The 23775-nt window shown below is 45.3% G+C and overlaps 1 protein-coding gene and 1 long non-coding RNA gene across 2 annotated transcripts in view; both read right to left on the bottom strand.

Moving 5' to 3' along the window:
- The window catches only part of ralbp1 (ralA binding protein 1), a 23505-nt gene extending 475 nt beyond the window's left edge, over positions 1 to 23030 (bottom strand). Inside the window, exons 1-11 of the mRNA XM_029705988.1 lie at positions 22676 to 23030; positions 18015 to 18142; positions 17475 to 17626; positions 16909 to 17051; positions 15942 to 16135; positions 14816 to 14971; positions 14284 to 14445; positions 6762 to 6893; positions 4148 to 4258; positions 2291 to 2412; positions 340 to 460 (exon numbers count right to left, since the gene is read on the bottom strand). Of these exons, the coding sequence (XP_029561848.1) occupies positions 340 to 460; positions 2291 to 2412; positions 4148 to 4258; positions 6762 to 6893; positions 14284 to 14445; positions 14816 to 14971; positions 15942 to 16135; positions 16909 to 17051; positions 17475 to 17626; positions 18015 to 18142; positions 22676 to 22925 (1671 nt within the window). The 5' untranslated portion in view covers positions 22926 to 23030. The remainder of the gene's footprint in view (positions 1 to 339; positions 461 to 2290; positions 2413 to 4147; positions 4259 to 6761; positions 6894 to 14283; positions 14446 to 14815; positions 14972 to 15941; positions 16136 to 16908; positions 17052 to 17474; positions 17627 to 18014; positions 18143 to 22675) is intronic.
- On the bottom strand, positions 8907 to 9705 carry LOC115157602 (uncharacterized). The gene is made up of 2 exons (XR_003868487.1): positions 9415 to 9705; positions 8907 to 9172 (listed from the first exon to the last, which is right to left on the bottom strand). It is a non-coding gene; the product is annotated as an uncharacterized LOC115157602 (long non-coding RNA).
- Positions 23031 to 23775: the final 745 nt, after the last annotated feature.

Consider the following 23775-nt stretch of genomic DNA (forward strand, 5'->3'; position numbering starts at 1 on the left):
GAGAGACAGAGAGACAGAGAGAGACAGAGAGAGACAGAGAGACAGAGAGAGACAGAGAGAGACAGAGAGAGACAGAGAGAGACAGAGAGAGACAGAGAGACAGAGACAGAGAGACAGAGACAGAGAGACAGACAGAGAGACAGAGAGACAGAGAGACAGAGAGAGACAGAGAGACAGACAGAGAGACAGAGACAGAGAGACAGAGACAGACAGAGAGAGACAGAGAGACAGAGAGAGACAGAGACAGCAACAAGAAGCAAAACTAGATGACAGAATAAAAGCACTAAGTATAGCAGAGCTCAGACATCCCCCCTCTCTCTCCTCTCTCTTCTCTCTCACCTCCAGTTCTTCGTTCTGTTTCTGCAGCTCTTCCAGGATCATCTGTAGTTCCTCCTCGTCTTCGCTCTCACTCTCGCTGTCTGAAGAGTACTCCTCTGTCTCACTGCGACCATGTTGACGACTACAGACACAGGGAGAGGGGAGCGGATTATTCACCATATACACTGGGTGGACAAAACATTAGGAACACCTTCCTAAAACTGAGATGAATCCCCCCCCCCCCCCTTTTTGTCCTCAGAACAGCCTCACTTCGTCGGGGGCATGGACTCTACAAGGTGTGTTGACTCCAATGCTTCCCACAGTTGTGTCCAGTTGGCTGGATGTCCTTTGGGTGGTGGAACATTCTGGATAAATACACTTTCATGGTAAAGTCTACACCAGTTGTATTGGCCACATGTGACAAACAAAATTTGATATCAATATAATATTTACAGCATTAGAATGGTTTTGTCTTTGTAACACAAACACACCCATCGATGTTTAGTTGGTAAATGTAGCTGGGCGATGTTTAGTTGGTAAATGTAGCTGGGCGATGTTTAGTTGGTAAATGTAGCTGGGCGATGTTTGAGTTAGGTTTGTTTGTACAACGTCACATTGATCATGCAACTGGATATTAGTTCTGGGATTTGTCCTCCGGGAAAGATCTGACAGTAGACATTTTGATTTATTTATATTTTACCTTCATTTAACGAGGCAAGTCAGTTATGAGCAAATTCTTATTTTCAATGACAGCCTAGGAACAGTGAGGTTAACTACCTTGTTCAGGGGCAGAACGACAGATTTTTACCTTGTCAGATCGGGGATTCGATCTTGCAACCTTTCGGTTACTGGTCCAACGCTCTAAACCGCTAGGCTACCCTGCCGCCCATAAGGAGAGACGAGACAAAACTAGCCAGAGATAAAATAGTGCTGTAGGATAGCTGAGCTGACTCAAGACTGTAAAATCTACACTTTACAAAAATATCAATACATGTAAAGTGTCCCATGTTTTATGAGCTGAAATAAAAGATCCCAGAAATGTTCCATACACACAAAAAGCTTATTCCTCTCAAATTTTGGGGACAAATTTGTTTACATCCCTGTTAGTGAGCATTTCTCCTTTGCCAAGATAATCCATACACCTGACATGTGTGGCATATCAAGAAGCTGATTAAACAGCAGGATCATTACACAGGTGCACCTTGTGCTGGGGGACAATAAAAGGCCACTTTAAATTTGCAGTTTTGTCTCACAACACAATGCCACAGATGTCTCAAGTTTTGAGGGAGCATGTAATTGGCATGCTGACTGCAAGAATGTCCACCAGAGCTGTTGCCAGATAATTGATTGTTAATTTCTCTACTGTAAGCCGCCTCCAACATCGCTTTAGAGAATTTGCCAGCACGTCCAACCGGCCTCACAACCGCAGACCGCGTGTATGGCGTCGTGTGGGCGAGAGGTTTGCTGATGTTAATGTTGTGAACAGAGTGCCCCGTGGTGGCGTTGGGATTATGGTATGGGCAGGTATAAACTACGGCAACGAACACAATTGCATTTTATCGATGGCAATTTGAATGAACAGAGATACTGTGACGAGATCCTGAGGCCCGTCACGTCAGAGTTCTGACCTCTAGCCCATCACGTCAGTCAGAGTTCTGACCTCTAGCCCGTCACGTCAGTCAGAGTTCTGACCTCTAGCCCGTCACGTCAGTCAGAGTTCTGACCTCTAGCCCATCACGTCAGTCAGAGTTCTGACCTCTAGCCTGTCACGTCAGAGTTCTGACCTCTAGCCCGTCACGTCAGTCAGAGTTCTGACCTCTAGCCCATCACGTCAGTCAGAGTTCTGACCTCTAGCCTGTCACGTCAGAGTTCTGACCTCTAGCCCGTCACGTCAGTCAGAGTTCTGACCTCTAGCCCGTCACGTCAGTCAGAGTTCGGACCTCTAGCCCGTCACGTCAGTCAGAGTTCTGACCTCTGTATGTCAGCGATCTCGGCCCTCAGTCTCTCGATCTCCTCCTTCTCTGTAGCGATCTGTCTCCTCAACACCTGCTCCAGAGATATCAGCTCTTCCTGCTCTGTTAGGATCTCATTCTCCTGGAGGAGAGGAGAGGAGAGGAGGAGAGGAGGGGAGAGAGGAGATGAAGCAGAGGATAGGATAGGAGAGGAGGGGAGGAGGGGAGAGAGGAGAGGGGAGATGAAGCAGAGGATAGGATAGGAGAGGAGGGGAGGAGGGGAGAGAGGAGAGGGGAGATGAAGCAGAGGATAGGATAGGAGAGGAGAGGAGGGGAGAGAGGAGAGGAGGGGAGAGAGGAGAGGGGAGATGAAGCAGAGGATAGGAGAGGAGAGGAGAGGAGAGGAGAGGAGAGGAGAGGAAGCAGAGGATAGGAGAGGAGAGGAGAGGAGAGGAGAGGAGAGGGGAGGGGAGGGGAGGAGAGGAGATGAAGCAGAGGAGAGGAGAGGAGAGGAGAGGAGAGGAGAGGAGAGGGGAGGGGAGGGGAGGAGAGGAGGGGAGATGAAGCAGAGGATAGGAGAGGAGAGAAGAAAAAGCACTGTTCAGCATAGATCAGCAGATCATTTCTACTCCATAATACCCATCTTACCCCGTGTGTGTTACCCCGTGTGTGTTACCCCGCGTGTGTTACCCCGTGTGTGTTACCCCGTGTGTTACCCTGTGTGTGTTACCCCGTGTGTTACCCTGTGTGTGTTACCCCGTGTGTGTTACCCCGTGTGTGTTACCCCGTGTTTGACCTGTGTGTGTTACCCCGCGTGTGTTACCCCGCGTGTGTTACCCCGTGTTTGACCTGTGTGTTTTACCCCGCGTGTTACCCCGCGTGTGTTACCCCGCGTGTGTTACCCCGCGTGTGTTACCCCGCGTGTGTTACCCCGCGTGTGTTACCCCGCGCGTGTTACCCCGCGCGTGTTACCCCGCGTGTTACCCCGTGTGTGTTACCCCGCGTGTTACCCCGTGTGTGTTACCCCGTGTTTGACCCGCGTGTGTTACCCCGCGTGTGTTACTTCGCGTGTTACCTGTGTGTGTTACCTGTGTGTGTTACCCCGTGTGTGTTACCACGCGTGTTACCCCGTGTGTGTTACCACGCGTGTGTTACCCCGTGTTTGACCCGCGTGTGTTACCCCGCGTGTGTTACCCCGCGTGTGTTACCCCGCGTGTGTTACCCCGCGTGTGTTACCCCGTGTGTGTTACCCCGTGTTTGACCTGTGTGTGTTACCTGTGTGTGTTACCTGTGTGTGTTACCCCGTGTGTTACCCCGTGTGTGTTACCACGCGTGTGTTACCCGCGTGTGTTACCCGCGTGTGTTACCCCGCGTGTGTTACCCACGTGTGTTTTACCCCGCGTGTGTTACCCCGCGTGTGTTACCCAGCGTGTGTTACCCACGTGTGTTACCCAGCGTGTGTTACCCCGCGTGTGTTACCCCGCGTGTGTTACCCCGCGTGTGTTACCCCGCGTGTGTTACCCCACGTGTGTTACCCCGCGTGTGTTACCCCGCGTGTGTTACCCCGTGTGTGTTACCCCGTGTTTGACCTGTGTGTGTTACCACGTGTGTTACCCCGCGTGTGTTACCCCGCGTGTGTTACCCCGCGTGTGTTACCCCGCGTGTGTTACCCAGCGTGTGTTACCCCGCGTGTGTTACCCCGCGTGTGTTACCCTGCGTGTGTTACCCCGCGTGTGTTACCCCGCGTGTGTTACCCAGCGTGTGTTACCACGCGTGTGTTACCCCGTGTTTGACCCGCGTGTGTTACCCCGCGTGTGTTACCCCGCGTGTGTTACCCCGTGTGTGTTACCCCGCGTGTGTTACCCCACGTGTGTTACCTGTGCCAGCAGTATGTTGACCACCTCTTCTTCGTTCTCGGTCATCTCCTCTTTAGACACGTCTTCTTTAGAGAGACTGGCTATCTCCTGGGCTATCTTAGTCTCACACTCCTGGACACACACACACACACACGTTAGAGAGACAGGATCTCTAAAACTACCAGGAGGTTAACACTAGGGCTGGCATAATTATTTAACCCTGTAACCGACGGGTACGGATGAAGACCATCATGAAAACGAAATAACCGCCATTTTGGAAACGAATAGCAAACTGAAGACGGGAAGGCAGGGGATTCGAGGCGGTTGAGTTTCTGCTGTAGCACAGACTCTTAACATGATGAAACTTTGCTGAAACAAGCTTGTCTTAGCAAACAAGACTTTGGTTGCCTAGGCAACGGCCTTCACCATACAGCAGCGGCACACAGAAATAGAATGAATAGAACAGACTGGGAACCTGTAACCCTGGTAATATGACTGGTAAATAGAACAGGCTGGGAACCTGTAACCCTGGTAATATGACTGGTAAATAGAACAGGCTGGGAACCTGTAACCCTGGTAATATGACTGGTAAATAGAACAGGCTGGGAACCTGTAACCCTGGTAATATGACTGGTAAATAGAACAGGCTGGGAACCTGTAACCTTGGTAATATGACTGGTAAAGAGAACAGGCTGGGAACCTGTAACCCTGGTAATATGACTGGTAAATAGAACAGGCTGGGAACCTGTAACCCTGGTAATATGACTGGTAAATAGAACAGGCTGGGAACCTGTAACCCTGGTAATATGACTGGTAAATAGAACAGGCTGGGAACCTGTAACCCTGGTAATATGACTGGTAAATAGAACAGGCTGGGAACCTGTAACCCTGGTAATATGACTGGTAAATAGAACAGGCTGGGAACCTGTAACCCTGGTAATATGACTGGTAAATAGAACAGGCTGGGAACCTGTAACCCTGGTAATATGACTGGTAAATAGAACAGGCTGGGAACCTGTAACCCTGGTAATATGACTGGTAAATAGAACAGGCTGGGAACCTGTAACCCTGGTAATATGACTGGTAAATAGAACAGGCTGGGAACCTGTAACCCTGGTAATATGACTGGTAAAGAGAACAGGCTGGGAACCTGTAACCCTGGTAATATGACTGGTGAATAGAACAGGCTGGGAACCTGTAACCCTGGTAATATGACTGGTAAATAGAACAGGCTGGGAACCTGTAACCCTGGTAATATGACTGGTAAATAGAACAGGCTGGGAACCTGTAACCCTGGTAATATGACTGGTAAATAGAACAGGCTGGGAACCTGTAACCCTGGTATTATGACTGGTAAATAGAACAGGCTGGGAACCTGTAACCCTGGTAATATGACTGGTAAATAGAACAGGCTGGGAACCTGTAACCCTGGTAATATGACTGGTAAATAGAACAGGCTGGGAACCTGTAACCCTGGTAATATGACTGGTAAATAGAACAGGCTGGGAACCTGTAACCCTGGTAATATGACTGGTAAATAGAACAGGCTGGGAACCTGTAACCCTGGTAATATGACTGGTAAATAGAACAGGCTGGGAACCTGTAACCCTGGTATTATGACTGGTAAATAGAACAGGCTGGGAACCTGTAACCCAGTGCGGCTTGGCAGGGTCGTGTTTCGGAAAACGCACGGCTCTTGACGGTCGCCTCTCCCGAGTTTGTACAGGAGTTACAGCGATGAGACAAGACTGTTACTACTAATTGTATATCACGAAATTGGGGAGAAAAAGGGGTAAAAAGTTTTAAAAAATAAATACAATGAGCTCCATTTTGGTTTCATCAGACCAGAGAATCTTGTTTCTCATGAGTCCTTTAGGTGCCTTCTGGAAACCTCCAAGTGGGCTGTCGTATACCTTTAACTGAGGAGTGGCTTCTGTCTGGCCACTCTACCATAAAGGCCTGATTGGATTGGTGGAGTGCTGCAGAGATGGTTGTCCTGGAAGGTTCTCTCATCTCCACAGAGGAACTCCGGAGCTCTCTCAGAGTGACCATCGGGTTCTAGGTCACTTCCCTGACCAAGGCCCTTCTCCCCCGATTGCTCAGTTTGGCCGGGCGGCCAGCTCTAGGAAGAGTCTTGGTGGTTCCAAACTTCTTCCATTTAGCAATGATGGAGGCCACTGTGTTCTTGGCGACCTTCAATGCTGCAGAAATGTTTTGGTACCCTTCCCCAGATCTCTGCCTCGACACAATCCTGTCTCGGAGCTCTACGGACAATTCCTTCAACCTCATGGCTTGGTTTTTGCTCTGACATGTACTGTCAACTGTGGGACCTTATATAGACAGGTGTGTGCCTTTCCAAATCATGTCCAATCAATTGAATTTACCACAGGTGGACTCCAATCAAGTTGTAGAAACATCTCAAGAATCTTTTTGTTGTTGTTGCAAACATTTTTAAAAACCTGTTTTTGCTTTGTCATTATGGGGTATTGTGTGTAGATTGTTGAGGATTTAAATTTGTTTTAGTTTTTATGTAATCCATTTTAGAATAAGGCTGTAACAAAATGTGGGAAAAATGAAGTCGGAATAGATTTTCCCGAATGCACTGTATGTTGTGTGTTTGTGTGTGTGTCCTTGCCTGTCTCTTCGCCTCCCGTAGTTTGCGTTTTAAAGCGGTGAGGATTCGCTGGACCTCCCAGAGCCTCTCCTCTTTAGACAGATCCTTTACCCCAGCCTGGAGGTCTCTGTGAAGGCAGTTCAGCAGGAACTCCTAGGGGAGAGACATTATCATACTGAATTATAGTAACCTTTTAATATTAAACTACACAATATGTTACTCTGAACAAAAAATATTTCAAAAAACACAACATGCAACAATTTCAAAGAGTTAGTTTTTTTTTTTTTTTACAAGGTAATCAAGTCAATTTAAATAAATAAATTAGGCTATAATTTATGGATTTCACATAACCTCGCAGGGGTAGAGTCATGGGTGGGCTAGGGAGGGCATAGGCCCATCCACTGGGGAGCCAGGCACAGCCAATCAGAATGCGTTTTTTCCCCCCACAAAAGGGCTTTATTACAGACAGAAATACTCCTCAGACGATCCCACAGGTGGATTCTGGTAGTCAGCCACTTACACACTCCCTCAAAACTTGAGACATCTGTGGCATTTGTATTTATTATGGATCCCCATTAATTCCTGCCAAGGCAGCTACTCTTCCTGAGGTTTATTATGGATCCCCATTAGTTCCTGCCAAGGCAGCGGCTACTCTTCCTGGGGTTTATTATGGATCCCCATTAGTTCCTGCCAAGGCAGCAGCTACTCTTCCTGGGGTCCAGCAAAATTAAGGCAGTTTGTAAAGTTTTTAAAATTGTATAATACATTCATAGATTTCATAACACACTGTGTCCTCAGGCCCCTACTGCACCACTACCACATATCTACACTACTAAATCCATGTGTATGTATAATGCGCATGTTATCGTGTGTGTCAATGTTTGTGTTTCTTCACAGTCCCCGCTGTTCCATAAGATGTATTTTTATCAGTTTTTTAAATCTGATTCTACTGCTTCATCAGTTACCTGATGTGGAATAGAGTTCCATGTAGTCATGGCTCTATGTAGTACTGTGCTCCTCCCATTGTCTGTTCTGGACTTGGGGACTGTGAAGAGACCTCTGGTGGCATGTCTTGTTGGGTATGTATGGGTGTCTGAGCTGTGTGCCAGTAGTTTAGACAGACAGCTCGGTACATTCAACATGTCAATACCTCTCACATTGTATGGCAGAAGTGCACATTTTAGAGTGGTATTTTTATTGTCCCCAGCACAAGGTACACCAGTGGCATGATCATGCTGTTTAAATCAGCTTTCATGATAATCCACCTGACATATCTTGGCAAAAGGAGAAATGTTCACTAACAGGGATGTTAAATTTGTACACAATTATTTTTGAGAAATGAGCTTTTTTGTGCATCTGGAACATTTCTAGGATCTTTTTCAGCTCATGAAACAGAGGAAACCAAGTCCAGATTTAACCTTTGCCTGCAGATTGGATATTTGCTGAGAGAAGGACAGTGTACTGTCTTGCATTACTCCCAAGTACTTGTATGAGGTGGACTACCTTAAGGTCTAAACTCTCCGAGGTAGTAATCACACCGATTGTTTTGGAGGTGTTCAGAACAGGGTTAAGGGCAGAGAAAGCTTGCTGGACACTAAGAAAGCTTTGTTGTAGAGCGTTTAACACAAAATCCAGGGAGGGGCCAGCTGAGTTTCAGACTGAATCATCTGCATATAAGTGGATGAGAGAGCTTCCTACTGCCTGAGCTATGTTGTTGATGTAAATTGAGAAGAGTGTGGGGCCTAGGATCGAGCCTTGAGGTACTCCCTTGGTGACAGGCAGTGGCTGAGACAGCAGATGTTCTGACTTTACCCATTTGAGAGAGGTAGTTATCAAACCAGGCCAAAGACCCCTTAGAGACAACAATACACCTTAGCCGGCCCACAATAATGAAATGGTCTACCGTATTAAAAGCTTTGGTCCAAGTCAATAAAAATAGCAGCACAACATTGCTTAGAATCAAGGGCAATGGTGACATCATTGAGGACCTTTAAGGTTGCAGTGACACATTCATAGGGAGGGGCATCAGGGCTAGTCATGTTAAAAGGGGTGGGAGATGAGGAAGTGTTGGATGGCCAAGGAGGCGTGGCTGAGTCAAATAGAAATCCTTTACTTAACGAAGTGGTGATTAAAAGAGCTCAGCCATAAAAAAAGAGCTTCTTGTCAGTAACATCCATATCAAATTCATTTTTATTTGTCACATGCGCGGAATACAGCAGTTGTATACTGTACTTTGAAATGCTTACTTAGGAACATTTTCCAAACAATGAAGAGTTAAAAAGTAAGAAAATTAGCAAATAAAAATTGAAAATAATAACAAAGAAATAACTAGAAAAGGAGGTTTCAGTAAAAACATTGTCTGCTTGCTCAGCTGGCTGTAAGCATTAATATTAAAATGGTAATGGAAGAAGTTCACAATGAGACAGTTAGGCCTATGTAACAGTGTAGGTTCCGTCCCTCTCTTCGCCCCAACCCGGGCTCGAACCAGGGACCCTTGCACACATCAACAACTGACACCCACCGAAGCATCGTTACCCATCGCGCCACAAGAGCCACGGCCCTTGCAACGCAAGGGGAAACCCTACTTCAGGTCTCAGAGCGAGTGACGTCACCGATTGAAACACTATTAGCGCGAATCACCGCCAACTAACTAGCCATTTCACATCGGTTACACCTATATATCTTTGAGCTACCGATACGACCAAAGGAGGAGGGGCTGCCCGATACGACCAAAGGAGGAGGGGCTGCCCGATACGACCAAAGGAGGAGGGGCTGCCCGATACGACCAAAGGAGGAGGGGCTGCCCGATACGACCAAAGGAGGAGGGGCTGCCCGATACGACCAAAGGAGGAGGGGCTGCCCGATACGACCAAAGGAGGAGGGGCTGCCCGATACGACCAAAGGAGGAGGGGCTGCCCGATACGACCAAAGGAGGAGGGGCTGCCCGATACGACCAAAGGAGGAGGGGCTGCCCTATACGACCAAAGGAGGAGGGGCTGCCCTATACGACCAAAGGAGGAGGGGCTGCCCGATACGACCAAAGCAGGAGGGGCTGCCCGATACGACCAAAGAAGGAGGGGCTGCCCGATACGACCAAAGAAGGAGGGGCTGCCCGATACGACCAAAGAAGGAGGGGCTGCCCGATACGACCAAAGAAGAGCAAATATGTTGCCCATTGAAACCAAAATGTTCCAATGTTGATTATTGCAACTTTAAATGCTTACAGTTTAAAAAGTATAGCCTAAAAGTTATTAAAATGCTGCATCGAAGCAGCTAAATTAAGAACAAGATGTCTACCTTAGAAGATGAATGAGACCAGTTTAACTGTCCTAGTCTTGAAATTCAAATGAACGCACCTGCCTTAAACAAAATACACCTTATGGAACAGCGGGACTGTGAAGCAACACAAACATAGGCACAGATACATGCATACACACACAGACGATAACATAAACACTATACACACACGTACACATGGATTTTGTGTTGTAGATATGTAGTAGGGGCCTGAGGGAACACACTTAGTGTGTTGTGAAATCTGTTATGAATGTATTGTAATGTTTTTAAAATTAGTAGCTTGGGGATCCATAATAAATACAAATCTGACCACTTCCGTATTGATCGAGTCACTGGTACTCCCTGCTTTAGTTTTTGCTTGTAAGCAGGAATCAGGAGGATAGAATTATGGTCAGATTTGCCAAAGCGAGGAAGAGCTTTGTACGCGTCTCTGTATGTGTAGTAAAAGTCATCTAGAGTTTTTTTCCTCTGGTTGCACATTTAACATGCTGGTAGAAATTAGGTAAAACGGATTTAAGTTTGCCTGCATTAAAGTCCCCGGCCACTAGGAGCGCCGCTTCTAGATGAGCATTTCTTCTTTGCTTATGGCCTTAGAGCTGGTTGAGTGCCGTCTTATTGCCAGCATCAGTTTGTGGTGGTAAATAGACGGCTACGAAAAATATAGATGGGAACTCTCTTGGTAGATAGTGTGTTCTACAGCTTATCATGAGGTATTCTACCTCAGGCAACCCAAAACCTAGAGACTTCCTTAATATGAGACATCGCGCACCAGCTGTTATTGACAAAAAGACACACCCCCACCCCTCGTCTTACCAGACGTAGCTGTTCTGTCCGGCCAATGCACGGAAAACCCAGCCAACTGTATATTATCCGTGTCGTCGTTCAGCCATAACTCAATGAAACATAAGATATTACAGTTTTGAAATTCCCGCTGGTAGGATAGTCTCGAACGGAGATCATCCAGTTTATTCTCTAGTGATCGCACATTGGCCAATAGAAGGGATGGTAGAGGTGGGTTACCCACTCGATGACGAATTCTCACAAGGCACCCTGATCTCCGCCTCCTGTATTTCCGTCTATTCTTCACGTGAATAACGGGGATTTGGGCCTGGTCTCGGAGAAGCAGTACATCCTTCGCGTCGGACTCATTAAAGAAAAAATATTTATCCAGATTGAGGTGAGTAATCGCTGTTCTGATATCCAGAAGCTCTTTTCGGTCATAAGAGGCAGCAGGGTAGCCTAGTGGTTAGAGCGTTGGACTAGTAACCGAAAGGTTGCATGATCGAATCCCCGAGCTGACAAGGTTAAAAATCTGTCGTTCTACCCCTGAACAAGGCAGTTAACCCACTGTTCCTAGGCAGTCATTGAAAATAAGAATTTGTTCTTAACTGACTTTACTAGTTAAATAAAGATACGTTACAAACAATGTGAAAAAACACACAATAGCACAGTTGTTTAGGAGCCCCTAAAAGGGCATCCATCCCCTCCAGCACCATTATCAGAGTAGTGTCTGTTTTTCTAAATATGTGTTTTGTAATTTACTATATTGTTCGTTGTATACATGTTTGATGTATTTATGCAGGGCTCATCTGAAAGAGAGACCCCAGTCTCAGTATGACTTCCCTGTCAATAAAACAGCTGTGGTCAGTAGTCTGCGGAAAAACATCAGGTATTAAATTTACAAGCCTTATTTTCACATTTGGCGTAAATTAGCTTATAAAACGAGTTACTTGTTGATATAAAACTGGTTGCTAGGCAATTAAGTTTAGTATTGAAACACCACGTTAACTCAGGGGAATTTCTGTAGTTACAAAAAGTTGAATATTGTAAAATGTATAATAGTTTTTACAGTGTTTGTGATTTTTGGAGTTTATCTTAAAAGGTGTACGAACCGCAGTGTTCCAGAGCCAGTTGTTTCTCAAAAAAGATGTCGGAATAATAAATAATAATAATAAAGAATAATAACAATAATAAAAAATGAATAATAATTAATAATGAATAATAAATAATAATAATAAATAATAATAATTAAATGATTAATAATAATAATAATGAATAATAATTAATAATGAATAATAAATAATAATAATTAATAATGAATAATAAATAATAATGAATAATAATAAATAATAATGAATAATAAATAATAATGAATAATAATGAATAATAATAATAATAATTAATAATGAATCATAAATAATAATGAATCATAAATAATAATGAATAATAAATAATAATGAATATTAATTAATAATAATTAATAATTAATAATAAATAATAATAATAAATACATAATAATGATGAATAAATAATACATAATAATAATGAATAATAAATAATAATGAATAATAAATAATAATGAATAATAATAGTAGTGAGAGGAATAACAGTAGTGTGTTGCTTCATAATCACACTAACGAGGCTATATACAAAGAGAACCTGTACAGAGTCAATGTGCAGGGGTACGAGGTAATAACATGGCTATATACAAAGAGAACCTGTACAGAGTCAATGTGCAGGGGTACGAGGTAATAACATGGCTATATACAAAGAGAACCTGTACAGAGTCAATGTGCAGGGGTACGAGGTAATAACATGGCTATATACAAAGAGAACCTGTACAGAGTCAATGTGCAGGGGTACGAGGTAATAACATGGCTATATACAAAGAGAACCTGTACAGAGTCAATGTGCAGGGGTACGAGGTAATAACATGGCTATATACAAAGAGAACCTGTACAGAGTCAATGTGCAGGGGTACGAGGTAATAACATGGCTATATACAAAGAGAACCTGTACAGAGTCAATGTGCAGGGGTACGAGGGTAATAACATGGCTATATACAAAGAGAACCTGTACAGAGTCAATGTGCAGGGGTACGAGGTAATAACATGGCTATATACAAAGAGAACCTGTACAGAGTCAATGTGCAGGGGTACGAGGTAATAACATGGCTATATACAAAGAGAACCTGTACAGAGTCAATGTGCAGGGGTACGAGGTAATAACATGGCTATATACAAAGAGAACCTGTACAGAGTCAATGTGCAGGGGTACGAGGTAATAACATGGCTATATACAAAGAGAACCTGTACAGAGTCAATGTGCAGGGGTACGAGGTAATAACATGGCTATATACAAAGAGAACCTGTACAGAGTCAATGTGCAGGGGTACGAGGTAATAACATGGCTATATACAAAGAGAACCTGTACAGAGTCAATGTGCAGGGGTACGAGGTAATAACATGGCTATATACAAAGAGAACCTGTACAGAGTCAATGTGCAGGGGTACGAGGTAATAACATGGCTATATACAAAGAGAACCTGTACAGAGTCAATGTGCAGGGGTACGAGGTAATAACATGGCTATATACAAAGAGAACCTGTACAGAGTCAATGTGCAGGGGTACGAGGTAGTTGAGGTAATATGTAATATGTAGGTAGGGGTAAAAATGACTAGGTCATCAGGATAGATAATACCAGCATGTGTTGGAGTGTCAGTATGTGCTTGGGTATACTCCAGTGAGTGCACAAAGAGTCGACGTAAGAGGCCGTGTAATAAAAAACGGTCAATGCAGTAGTCTGGGTAGCCATTTTGATTAACTGTTTAGCAGTCTTATGGCTTGGGGGGGGGGGGGGGTAGAAGCTGTTCAGGAGCGTTTTGGTCCCAGACTTGGTGCTCTGGTACCGTTCGCGGTGCGGTAGTAGAGTAAACAGTCTATGACTCGAGTGGATGTGGTCTTTTTGACAATTTTTCCGGCCTTCCTGTGACACCGCCTGGTACAGAGACATGGTGTGAGGAGAAGGGTGTTTTCTACAGGTCTTTCACCGTGTTTCAGAAGCTTTTTGGGGGGTTAGACTCACAGAAAGAGAACTGTATTTGAACAAACGTTTAGTTAAAAAAAAGTATGGATTTCAGTAAACAAAGAAAGGCAAGTAGCTACAGAAGACCAACATAGGTAGAAAGCTAAGGGTTTAAGAATTTACATCCTGGATGTAGTCGGAGGTTCAGTCCTCCCACAGTCGTCTCCGCTCAACTCCATTGATGTGCTGTACATCGTGAAGAGGAGGGAGAAAGAAAAAAAAACTAGGCTAACTTTTAACACAGAGATGAACAGGAAGTCACCGGAGCAGCATCAGTGTCCTAGATACCATCTACTGCCCCTTAAAAACGGCTTGAGTAGAAGTCAGCCTGCTTCAGTGACTAAAGTTATACTGTAAATATCTGTTGAAAACGCTCCCAACCTGGCGTCGTATCTCCTCCTTAATGCTGTCCTGTGTCTCTGGCAGGGCCGGCATGGTGGCAGCATTGGACCAGCGGAGGGGACGGGACACGGGCCTCAGAAACACTTCCCCAAACAGCTCTCTCACGTGGGTGAAGAACATGTACAGGACCCTGTTACCAATCTGGAGGAAAGAGGACAGGGGGGGGGTCAAAAAACACAGGAGCACAGATAGACGGGACAGACAGAAGACAAGAGGAGGATATAGGTCACTTGCATATTAATTGCATTGACGCAGTGTTAACCCTCTGAGCTAAAGTCTTGTAGTTTTTTAGGGGTGATAATGAAGTCTGCTAGTTCAGTGTAAGTGGAGCAACCAACATCGTACCCTGTTGGGAATGCATTAGCTCTAAAAAAAACTGGGCCAGGATTTCACTGAGGACCCTTCTCTCCCTCACCGCTTTCCCTCCCTCCCTCCCTCCTCTCCTGCACAGATCTATGAGATTCCTGTATGTAATGAAAAGCGATCTACAAATACGATTCATTGTTATTACCTGTACAGTGGGGTTGAGTACGATGGATATATTCTGGATATTCATCTTGGTGTCGGTCTCTCTTGTGATAACATGCTCCATGTGAGTGACCAGCCAGGACAGGAGCAGACGGCTGCCGGGGGGCACCTCCGTCAAGAGACGCTGGAACTCTGTCACCTGACAAATAAAACACCGTTCTAGAACTCTGTCACCTGATAAATAAAAACACCGTTCTAGAACTCTGTCACCTGATAAATAAAAACACCGTTCTAGAACTCTGTCACCTGACAAATAAAAACACCGTTCTAGAACTCTGTCACCTGATAAATAAAAACACCGTTCTAGAACTCTGTCACCTGACAAATAAAAACACCGTTCTAGAACTCTGTCACCTGACAAATAAAAACACCGTTCTAGAACTCTGTCACCTGATAAATAAAAACACCGTTCTAGAACTCTGTCACCTGACAAATAAAAACACCGTTCTAGAACTCTGTCACCTGACAAATAAAAACACCGTTCTAGAACTCTGTCACCTGATAAATAAAAACACCGTTCTAGAACTCTGTCACCTGATAAATAAAAACACCGTTCTAGAACTCTGTCACCTGATAAATAAAAACACCGTTCTAGAACTCTGTCACCTGATAAATAAAAACACCGTTCTAGAACTCTGTCACCTGATAAATAAAAACACCGTTCTAGAACTCTGTCACCTGATAGACTGTTAATCCATCCAGCTGCTTGGTTTAATTGGTTACCCATGGTCAAAGTGGAGTACGCCACTATATTTTAATATGATGCTGTCTTGACCAGGCTACTGACGTTATACAACATTCAAAAGGCTTTTCCAAATCATCGTCCTATCAATTGAATTTACCACAGGTGGACTCCAAGTTGTTGAAACATGTCAAGGATGATCAATGGAAACAGGATGCACCTGAGCTCAATTTATAGTCTCATAGTAAAGGGTCTGAATACTTATGTAAATAAGGTGTTTCTGTTTTTTTATTTGTAATACATTTGCAAAAATGTCTAAAGACCTGTTTTCGGATTGTCGTTATGGGGTATTGTGTATAGATTGATGAGGGGGGGGGAATAAACGGATCCATAATATCTAAAGCTGGTCATCAAATCACCTCCTCACCTTCTCAGACTCGGCTGGTCTACTGCAGGCGTCCTCAAAGCGTTGAGCCAGGTCTCGCCCCAGCATGTTCTCAGGCAGTTCTCGGAGGTACTGTTTCAACAGGCTGGCTACGGTGTGAGGATCATACTCCTCCAAGCACGGACACTCCTCACGGTCGTACGCTGCCTTCAGCTCGTCCACTTTAGACTTCATACCTGGGAGGGAGAGAGAGAGAGAGAATGGGAGGGAGGGTTACTGCACACCAAGACAATACCTGCCACTCCAAGTCATACCTGCCACATGGTAGATTCCCCCTCACACACCAAGACAATACCTGCCACACAACAAGACAATACCTGCCACACGGTAGATTCCCCCTTACACACCAAGACAATACCTGCCACACAACAAGACAATACCTGCCACACAACAAGACAATACCTGCCACACGGTAGATTCCCCCTCACACACCAAGACAATACCTGCCACACACCAAGACAATACCTGCCACACACCAAGACAATACCTGCCACACGGTAGATTTCCCCTCACACATCAAGACAATACCTGCCACACCAAGTCATACCTGCCACACCAAGTCATACCTGCCACATGGTAGATTCCCCATCACACACCAAGACAATACCTGCCACACACCAAGACAATACCTGCCACACACCAAGACAATACCTGCCACACACCAAGACAATACCTGCCACACACCAAGACAATACCTGCCGCACACCAAGACAATACCTGCCGCACACCAAGACAATACCTGCCGCACACCAAGACAATACCTGCTACATGGTAGATTCCCCATCACACACCAAGACAATACCTGCCACACCAAGTCATACCTGCCACATGATAGATTCCCCCTCACACACCAAGACAATACCTGCCACACACCAAGACAATACCTGCCACACACCAAGACAATACCTGCCACACACCAAGACAATACCTGACACACACCAAGACATACCTGACACACGGTAGATTCCTTCACACCTCATTCCGTAGCTCTCGATGTAGTCGATACACTCTCTGAAGACCGCGGGGAGCTGAATCCCGTCGTACAGGGCTGTTCTCTTCACTGCCTCAGCCAGGGGAGCGCCGAAGATGGGTCTGGGGAACAACAATAATAGTTTAAAAATCACCTTTTTAAAATGTCAAAGAACGGATATTAGTACTTTTGGCTTTTAAAACAAATCCCTGAGAAACACGCTCAGTTTGAAAGCACATAGTCCAGTCTCTCACACACACACACACACACACACAAAGCAACAGGATCTAACCAACCTTTCACTCAAAGTCAAATTGTAATCAGGTCTGAGATTTGGGGACCTTGAACCGTCGTGTCTACCTACATTTACATTTACATTTTAGTCATTTAGCAGACGCTCTTATCCAGAGCGACTTACAGTAGTGAATGCATACATTTCATACATTTTTTTTCTCCCTGTGCTGGCCCCCCGTGGGAATCGAACCCACAACCCTGGTGTTGCAAACACCACGCTCTACCCACTGAGCCACAGGGAAGGCTGTTACCTGAATGTAGGCATCTCCACGGGGATGGACTCTGGCTCTGCCGCGGGCTTCTTCTTCTTCTTCTTCTCTTTCCACTGTTTCACCACGTCAGCTGCCGTCAGGTCTTTAGACTTCTTGTCCTTCTTGTCCTCCTTGGGACACTTCTCCTTCACCTGGGAGACATTGGAAAAGACAACGTGTTCAGTTGGTAGAGCATAGTGCTAAAGCGACACCAGTGGTAGTGGGTTCGATTCCCGGGACCACCCGTACGTAAAATATATGCATGGATGACTAAGTCACTTTGGATAAAAGCGTCTGTTAAGAAATGGCATATATAAAGCGAGAAATCAGAAATTGTTCTGATCCCCCCCAAAAAATGGTTTAGTGCTGGATCCTCATAAGTAATAGCAAATAATAACATTGAAATAATTCAAAAGAATAAGCTTCACTGGTTATCGTAACTAACAGTTAGCAACAGGGCATTAAAGCTGATTGGTAAAACAGAGTTCTCCAGCAAGGTAAATAAATGAAACAGTCATGTCCATTTACTTTGTTCTTTACCTTGAAGTCTTTCTTCTTGGAGAAGCTGGGTTTCTTAAACACGTGAATACCCTTTGAACGCTTCATCTTGGAGGGGCTCTCTGCCTCGTCCGCCGAGCTGTCCTCCTGGAAGGCTGCGTATCCCTCCGCTACGGGACGGATGGATGGAGAGGATAGAGGAGGAGGTTAGAGAGAACACTTCTCTCCGATTCTCACTAATACCACAAATGTAGTCAACAAGAAGCACGAAAGAGAGGAGAGAGAGAGAGAGGAAATATAGCAGAGGGAGAGAGAGAGAGAGAGAGTCAGGAAATATAGCAGAGAGAGAGGGAGAGAGAGAGAGAGTCAGGAAATATAGCAGAGGGAGAGAGGAAATATAGCAGAGGGAGAGAGAGAGAGAGTCAGGAAATATAGCAGAGGGAGAGAGAGAGAGAGTCAGGAAATATAGCAGAAGAACTATAGCAGAGGAGAGGGAGAGAAGAGAGAAGAAAAGAGAGAGGGAGCCAGAGAGAGAGAGAGAAGAGAGAGGGAGCCAGAGAGAGGGAGCCAGAGAGAGAGCCAGAGAGAGAGAGCCAGAGAGAGAGAGCCAGAGAGAGAGAGCCAGAGAGAGAGAGCCAGAGAGAGAGAGCCAGAGAGAGAGAGCCAGAGAGAGAGAGCCAGAGAGAGAGAGCCAGAGAGAGAGAGAGAGAGAGGACTAGGAAAAGAGGTCAGGCTCCAATATAGGACAACTCCCACAGCACCTGGCAGGCCGCTCGTTTTCCTGAACCAACCTCAAAAGTTATTTCCTCACATCCAATCACAAACAAACTGCTATCCAAGATCAGATCATTGGTGTCCTACTCAACACCTAACCTGTTGCCTCTAGCCAGCCAGGGCCCCTGTGTATCAGACCGCTGCCTACTCAACACCTAACCTGTTGCCTCTAGCCAGCCAGGGACCCTGTGTATCAGACCGCTGCCTACTCAACACCTAACCTGTTGCATCTAGCCAGTCAGGGCCCCTGTGTATCGGACCGCTGCCTACTCAACACCTAACCTGTTGCATCTAGCCAGTCAGGGCCCCTGTGTATCGGACCGCTGCCTACTCAACACCTAACCTGTTGCATCTAGCCAGTCAGGGCCCCTGTGTATCGGACCGCTGCCCAGGACACACCTTTGCTGGGTACAGGATGTGCCCTCAAACTGTCCATCTCCTCCCCCCTCTCTCTCTCTTCCTCCCTCTCTCTAGTCACTATGCCCTGGGAGGGAAAGCTACATTTCTCCATGGAAAACCCCTGATAAAAACAGACAGGAAGAACAATAACAAGGACCATTAAGAATCAGAGGGGCCATGTGCTTGAGAGGGCTTTGACCCAAACGTGAGTATAAAGTGTTAAAGTCTACCTTACTATAATAAAAGATTAAAGTAACTTTCCACTGTTTCAAGATTTCTGCGAAATATGACCTAAAATTAATTACAATACGAGTGAAATCATTTTCTTTCCAAAAATGTGCAATTAAAGTATGTTAAAAAGCAGATTTTCTATGTTTGAATGGTGTGGGCAGTAGTAAAAAAATATTCATGAGAGTAGACCGCTGATTGGTCAGATCCTCCTCCTCGATAACATCATCCTCTATGAGGAAATACTGTAGCCAGTGTGTCTGAAACGTTCTGAAATGCAAGTTTGAGTGTTTTTTTTTTCTCTCTCCAATGTATGCTTTGGTCACAAATATGAGTACAGGATGGAGTCAATAACATTATTTGGGTGTTAAGTTAACTGAATATTGAATTATTAAAAAGTGAGATTTTCACTGGACAGTTACTTTAAAAGCATGTGCAACAAATCAGTCAGAAAAGGATGTTTTCAGTTTAGGTCACAAGGTCAGGAAATCTTCTGGTCCGAGCAATTTCTTTGCTGCCTTCATAGGATAGCTCTACCTCTCCAAAAGAGATATTTGATCTAATCCTTCCTAGGATAGCTCTCCCTCTCCAAAAGAGATATTTGATCTAATCCTTCCTAGGATAGCTCTCCCTCTCCAAAAGAGATATTTGATCTAACCCTTCCTAGGATAGCTCTCCCTCTCCAAAATAGATGTTTGATCTAATCCTTCCCAGGATAGCTCTCCCTCTCCAATGATGTTTGATCTAACCCTTCCTAGGATAGCTCTCCCTCTCCAAAAGAGATGTTTGATCTAATCCTTCCTAGGATAGCTCTCCCTCTCCAAAAGAGATATTTGATCTAATCCTTCCTAGGATAGCTCTCCCTCTCCAAAAGAGATGTTTGATCTAATCCTTCCTAGGATAGCTCTCCCTCTCCAAAAGAGATATTTGATCTAATCCTTCCTAGGATAGCTCTCCCTCTCCAAAAGAGATGTTTGATCTAATCCTTCCTAGGATAGCTCTCCCTCTCCAAAAGAGATGTTTGATCTAATCCTTCCTAGGATAGCTCTCCCTCTCCAATGAGATGTTTGATCTAATCCTTCCTAGGATAGCTCTCCCTCTCCAATGAGATGTTTGATCTAATCCTTCCTAGGATAGCTCTACCCCTCCAAAAGAGATATTTGATCTAATTTACATTTACATTTTAGTCATTTAGCAGACGCTCTTATCCAGAGCAACTTACAGTAGTGAATGCATACATTTCATACATTTTCATTTCATTTCATGCATTTTTTTTTTGTACTGGCCCCCCGTGGGAATCGAACCCACAACCCTGGCGTTGCAAACACCATGCTCTACCAACTGAGCCACAGGGAAGACTTAGGATAGCTCTCCCTCTCCAAAAGAGATATTTGATCTAATCCTTCCTAGGATAGCTCTCCCTCTCCAAAAGAGATGTTTGATCTAACCCTTCCTAGGATAGCTCTCCCTCTCCAAAATAGATGTTTGATCTAACCCTTCCTAGGATAGCTCTCCCTCTCCAATGATGTTTGATCTAACCCTTCCTAGGATAGCTCTCACTCTCCAAAAGAGATGTTTGATCTAACCCTTCCTAGGATAGCTCTCTCTCTCCAAAAGAGATGTTTGATCTAACCCTTCCTAGGATAGCTCTCATTCTCGAATCTTAAAAGTCGACTTTAGGTACAAAAAAAAAAAAACAGTCTAACTCAATTGTTCATTCAAACAGAAATGGGATGTACTTTTGGTGGTTCATCAATGTGTCATTCTAGTCATGTGCATCGTGAATGATATAGCTAGTTCGTTAGCTAACTGAGCCCACTGTAGCTAGTTCGTTAGCTAACTGTAGCCCACTGTAGCTAGTTCGTTAGCTAACTGAGCCCACTGTAGCTAGTTCGTTAGCTAACTGTAGCCCACTGTAGCTAGTTCGTTAGCTAACTGAGCCCACTGTAGCTAGTTCGTTAGCTAACTGAGCCCACTGTAGCTAGTTCGTTAGCTAACTGTAGCCCACTGTAGCTAGTTCGTTAGCTAACTGTAGCCCACTGTAGCTAGTTCGTTAGCTAACTGTAGCCCACTGTAGCTAGATCGTTAGCTAACTGTAGCCCACTGTAGCTAGTTCGTTAGCTAACTGTAGCCCACTGTAGCTAGTTCGTTAGCTAACTGTAGCCCACTGTAGCTAGATCGTTAGCTAACTGTAGCCCACTGTAGCTAGTTCGTTAGCTAACTGTAGCCCACTGTAGCTAGATCGTTAGCTAACTGTAGCCCACTGTAGCTAAATCGTTAGCTAACTGTAGCCCACTGTAGCTAGATCGTTAGCTAACTGTAGCCCACTGTAGCTAGATCGTTAGCTAACTGTAGCCCACTGTAGCTAGTTCGTTAGCTAACTGTAGCCCACTGTAGCTAGTTCGTTAGCTAACTGTAGCCCACTGTAGCTAGTTCGTTAGCTAACTGTAGCCCACTGTAGCTAGTTCGTTAGCTAACTGTAGCCCACTGTAGCTAGATCGTTAGCTAACTGTAGCCCACTGTAGCTAGTTCGTTAGCTAACTGTAGCCCACTGTAGCTAGATCATTAGCTAACTGTAGCCCACTGTAGCTAGTTCATTAGCTAACTGTAGCCCACTGTAGCTAGATCATTAGCTAACTGTAGCCCACTGTAGCTAGTTCATTAGCTAACTGTAGCCCACTGTATCCCACTGTAGCTAGTTCATTAGCTAACTGTAGCCCACTGTAGCTAGTTCGTTAGCTAACTGTAGCCCACTGTAGCTAGTTCGTTAGCTAACTGTAGCCCACTGTAGCTAGTTCGTTAGCTAACTGTAGCCCACTGTAGCTAGATCGTTAGCTAACTGTAGCCCACTGTAGCTAGTTCGTTAGCTAACTGTAGCCCACTGTAGCTAGTTCGTTAGCTAACTGTAGCCCACTGTAGCTAGTTCGTTAGCTAACTGTAGCCCACTGTAGCTAGATCATTAGCTAACTGTATCCCACTGTAGCTAGTTCATTAGCTAACTGTAGCCCACTGTAGCTAGCCAGTAACTCCTCCAATATGTGTTGACGTCATTTCACAGGATTTGTTTTTGGACGGAAGCTGTAGAGATTGTCAAGAAATGGCACTTCTGTAGACAGATATCTTATTCAGCCATCTTGTTTTGTTTTTAAGTATTAAATGACCTGGTATGATGGTGCTTTGATCAGTTATACAGTTTAAAGTTAGTTTTTTTTAACGTTTTTTTTTGCCTAAAGTCGACTTTTAATAAGAACGACTTGTATAAATCCCAGATAAATAAACAGTAATAAGGTATCGTCTCTTACTCCTCTTCTCCTTCTTCTTGAACTTGTTCTTCTTCTTCCCGTGTTCTTTATCATCATCCGACACGGCGTCGATGACCTCATGGTGGTGGTGTCCGTCATGGGGGGGCGAGGGCTCGCCCGTCCTGTACAGTCCGGGGAACTTGGTGGGGCTGATCTCCTCCGAGCTGGGGGTACGAGCCACCCCTCCTGGGTGCTCTGCCCGACGAACCTCCGCTGGGCTGCAACTGGGGGGCAGGAAGCACTCTGTCATGGCTGGGCTAGGTCTCTCTGCCCTGGGTCTCTCTCTGCCCTGGGTCTCTCTCTGCCCTGGGTCTCTCTCTGCCCTGGGTCTCTCTCTGCCCTGGGTCTCTCTCTGCCCTGGGTCTCTCTCTGCCCTGGGTCTCTCTCTGCCCTGGGCACAGAGTCCTGGGTCTCTCTGCCCTGGGTCTCTCTGCCCTGGGTCTCTCTGCCCTGGGCACTGCTCTTGACACAGAGTCCTGGGTGTCTCTTCACTCCTCGGGTCAGGGACACATCACCGGGCCATTACACCTACAGGGGGGGGGACACGCACACACTTAGTTCATACTTAGTCAAACATTACATTCACATTATCGGATCGTTTTAGTGTACAGCTGCTGCATCAATTTGTAACCAGCAGATGGGGCTCTGTTATAGTAGATATCTCTTGGAGTCCAGCTCAACCCAGCTATACTACTGCAGAGGGGGATTATTAGACGTAGGAAACAGAGGACTGTTAGACGTAGGAAACAGAGAGGGACTACTAGACGTAGGAAACAGAGTAGGACTACTAGACGTAGGAAACAGAGTAGGACTGTTAGACGTAGGAAACAGAGTAGGACTGTTAGACGTAGGAAACAGAGGACTGTTAGACGTAGGAAACAGAGGACTGTTAGACGTAGGAAACAGAGGACTGTTAGACGTAGGAAACAGAGGACTGTTAGACGTAGGAAACAGAGGACTGTTAGACGTAGGAAACAGAGGACTGTTAGACGTAGGAAACAGAGGACTGTTAGACGTAGGAAACAGAGGACTGTTAGACGTAGGAAACAGAGAGGGACTACTAGACGTGATGGCAGTACACACACATTTAGTTAAACGGT

Source organism: Salmo trutta, chromosome 21 (assembly GCF_901001165.1).
Source record: "Salmo trutta chromosome 21, fSalTru1.1, whole genome shotgun sequence".
NCBI classification, from domain to species: Eukaryota; Metazoa; Chordata; class Actinopteri; order Salmoniformes; family Salmonidae; genus Salmo; species Salmo trutta.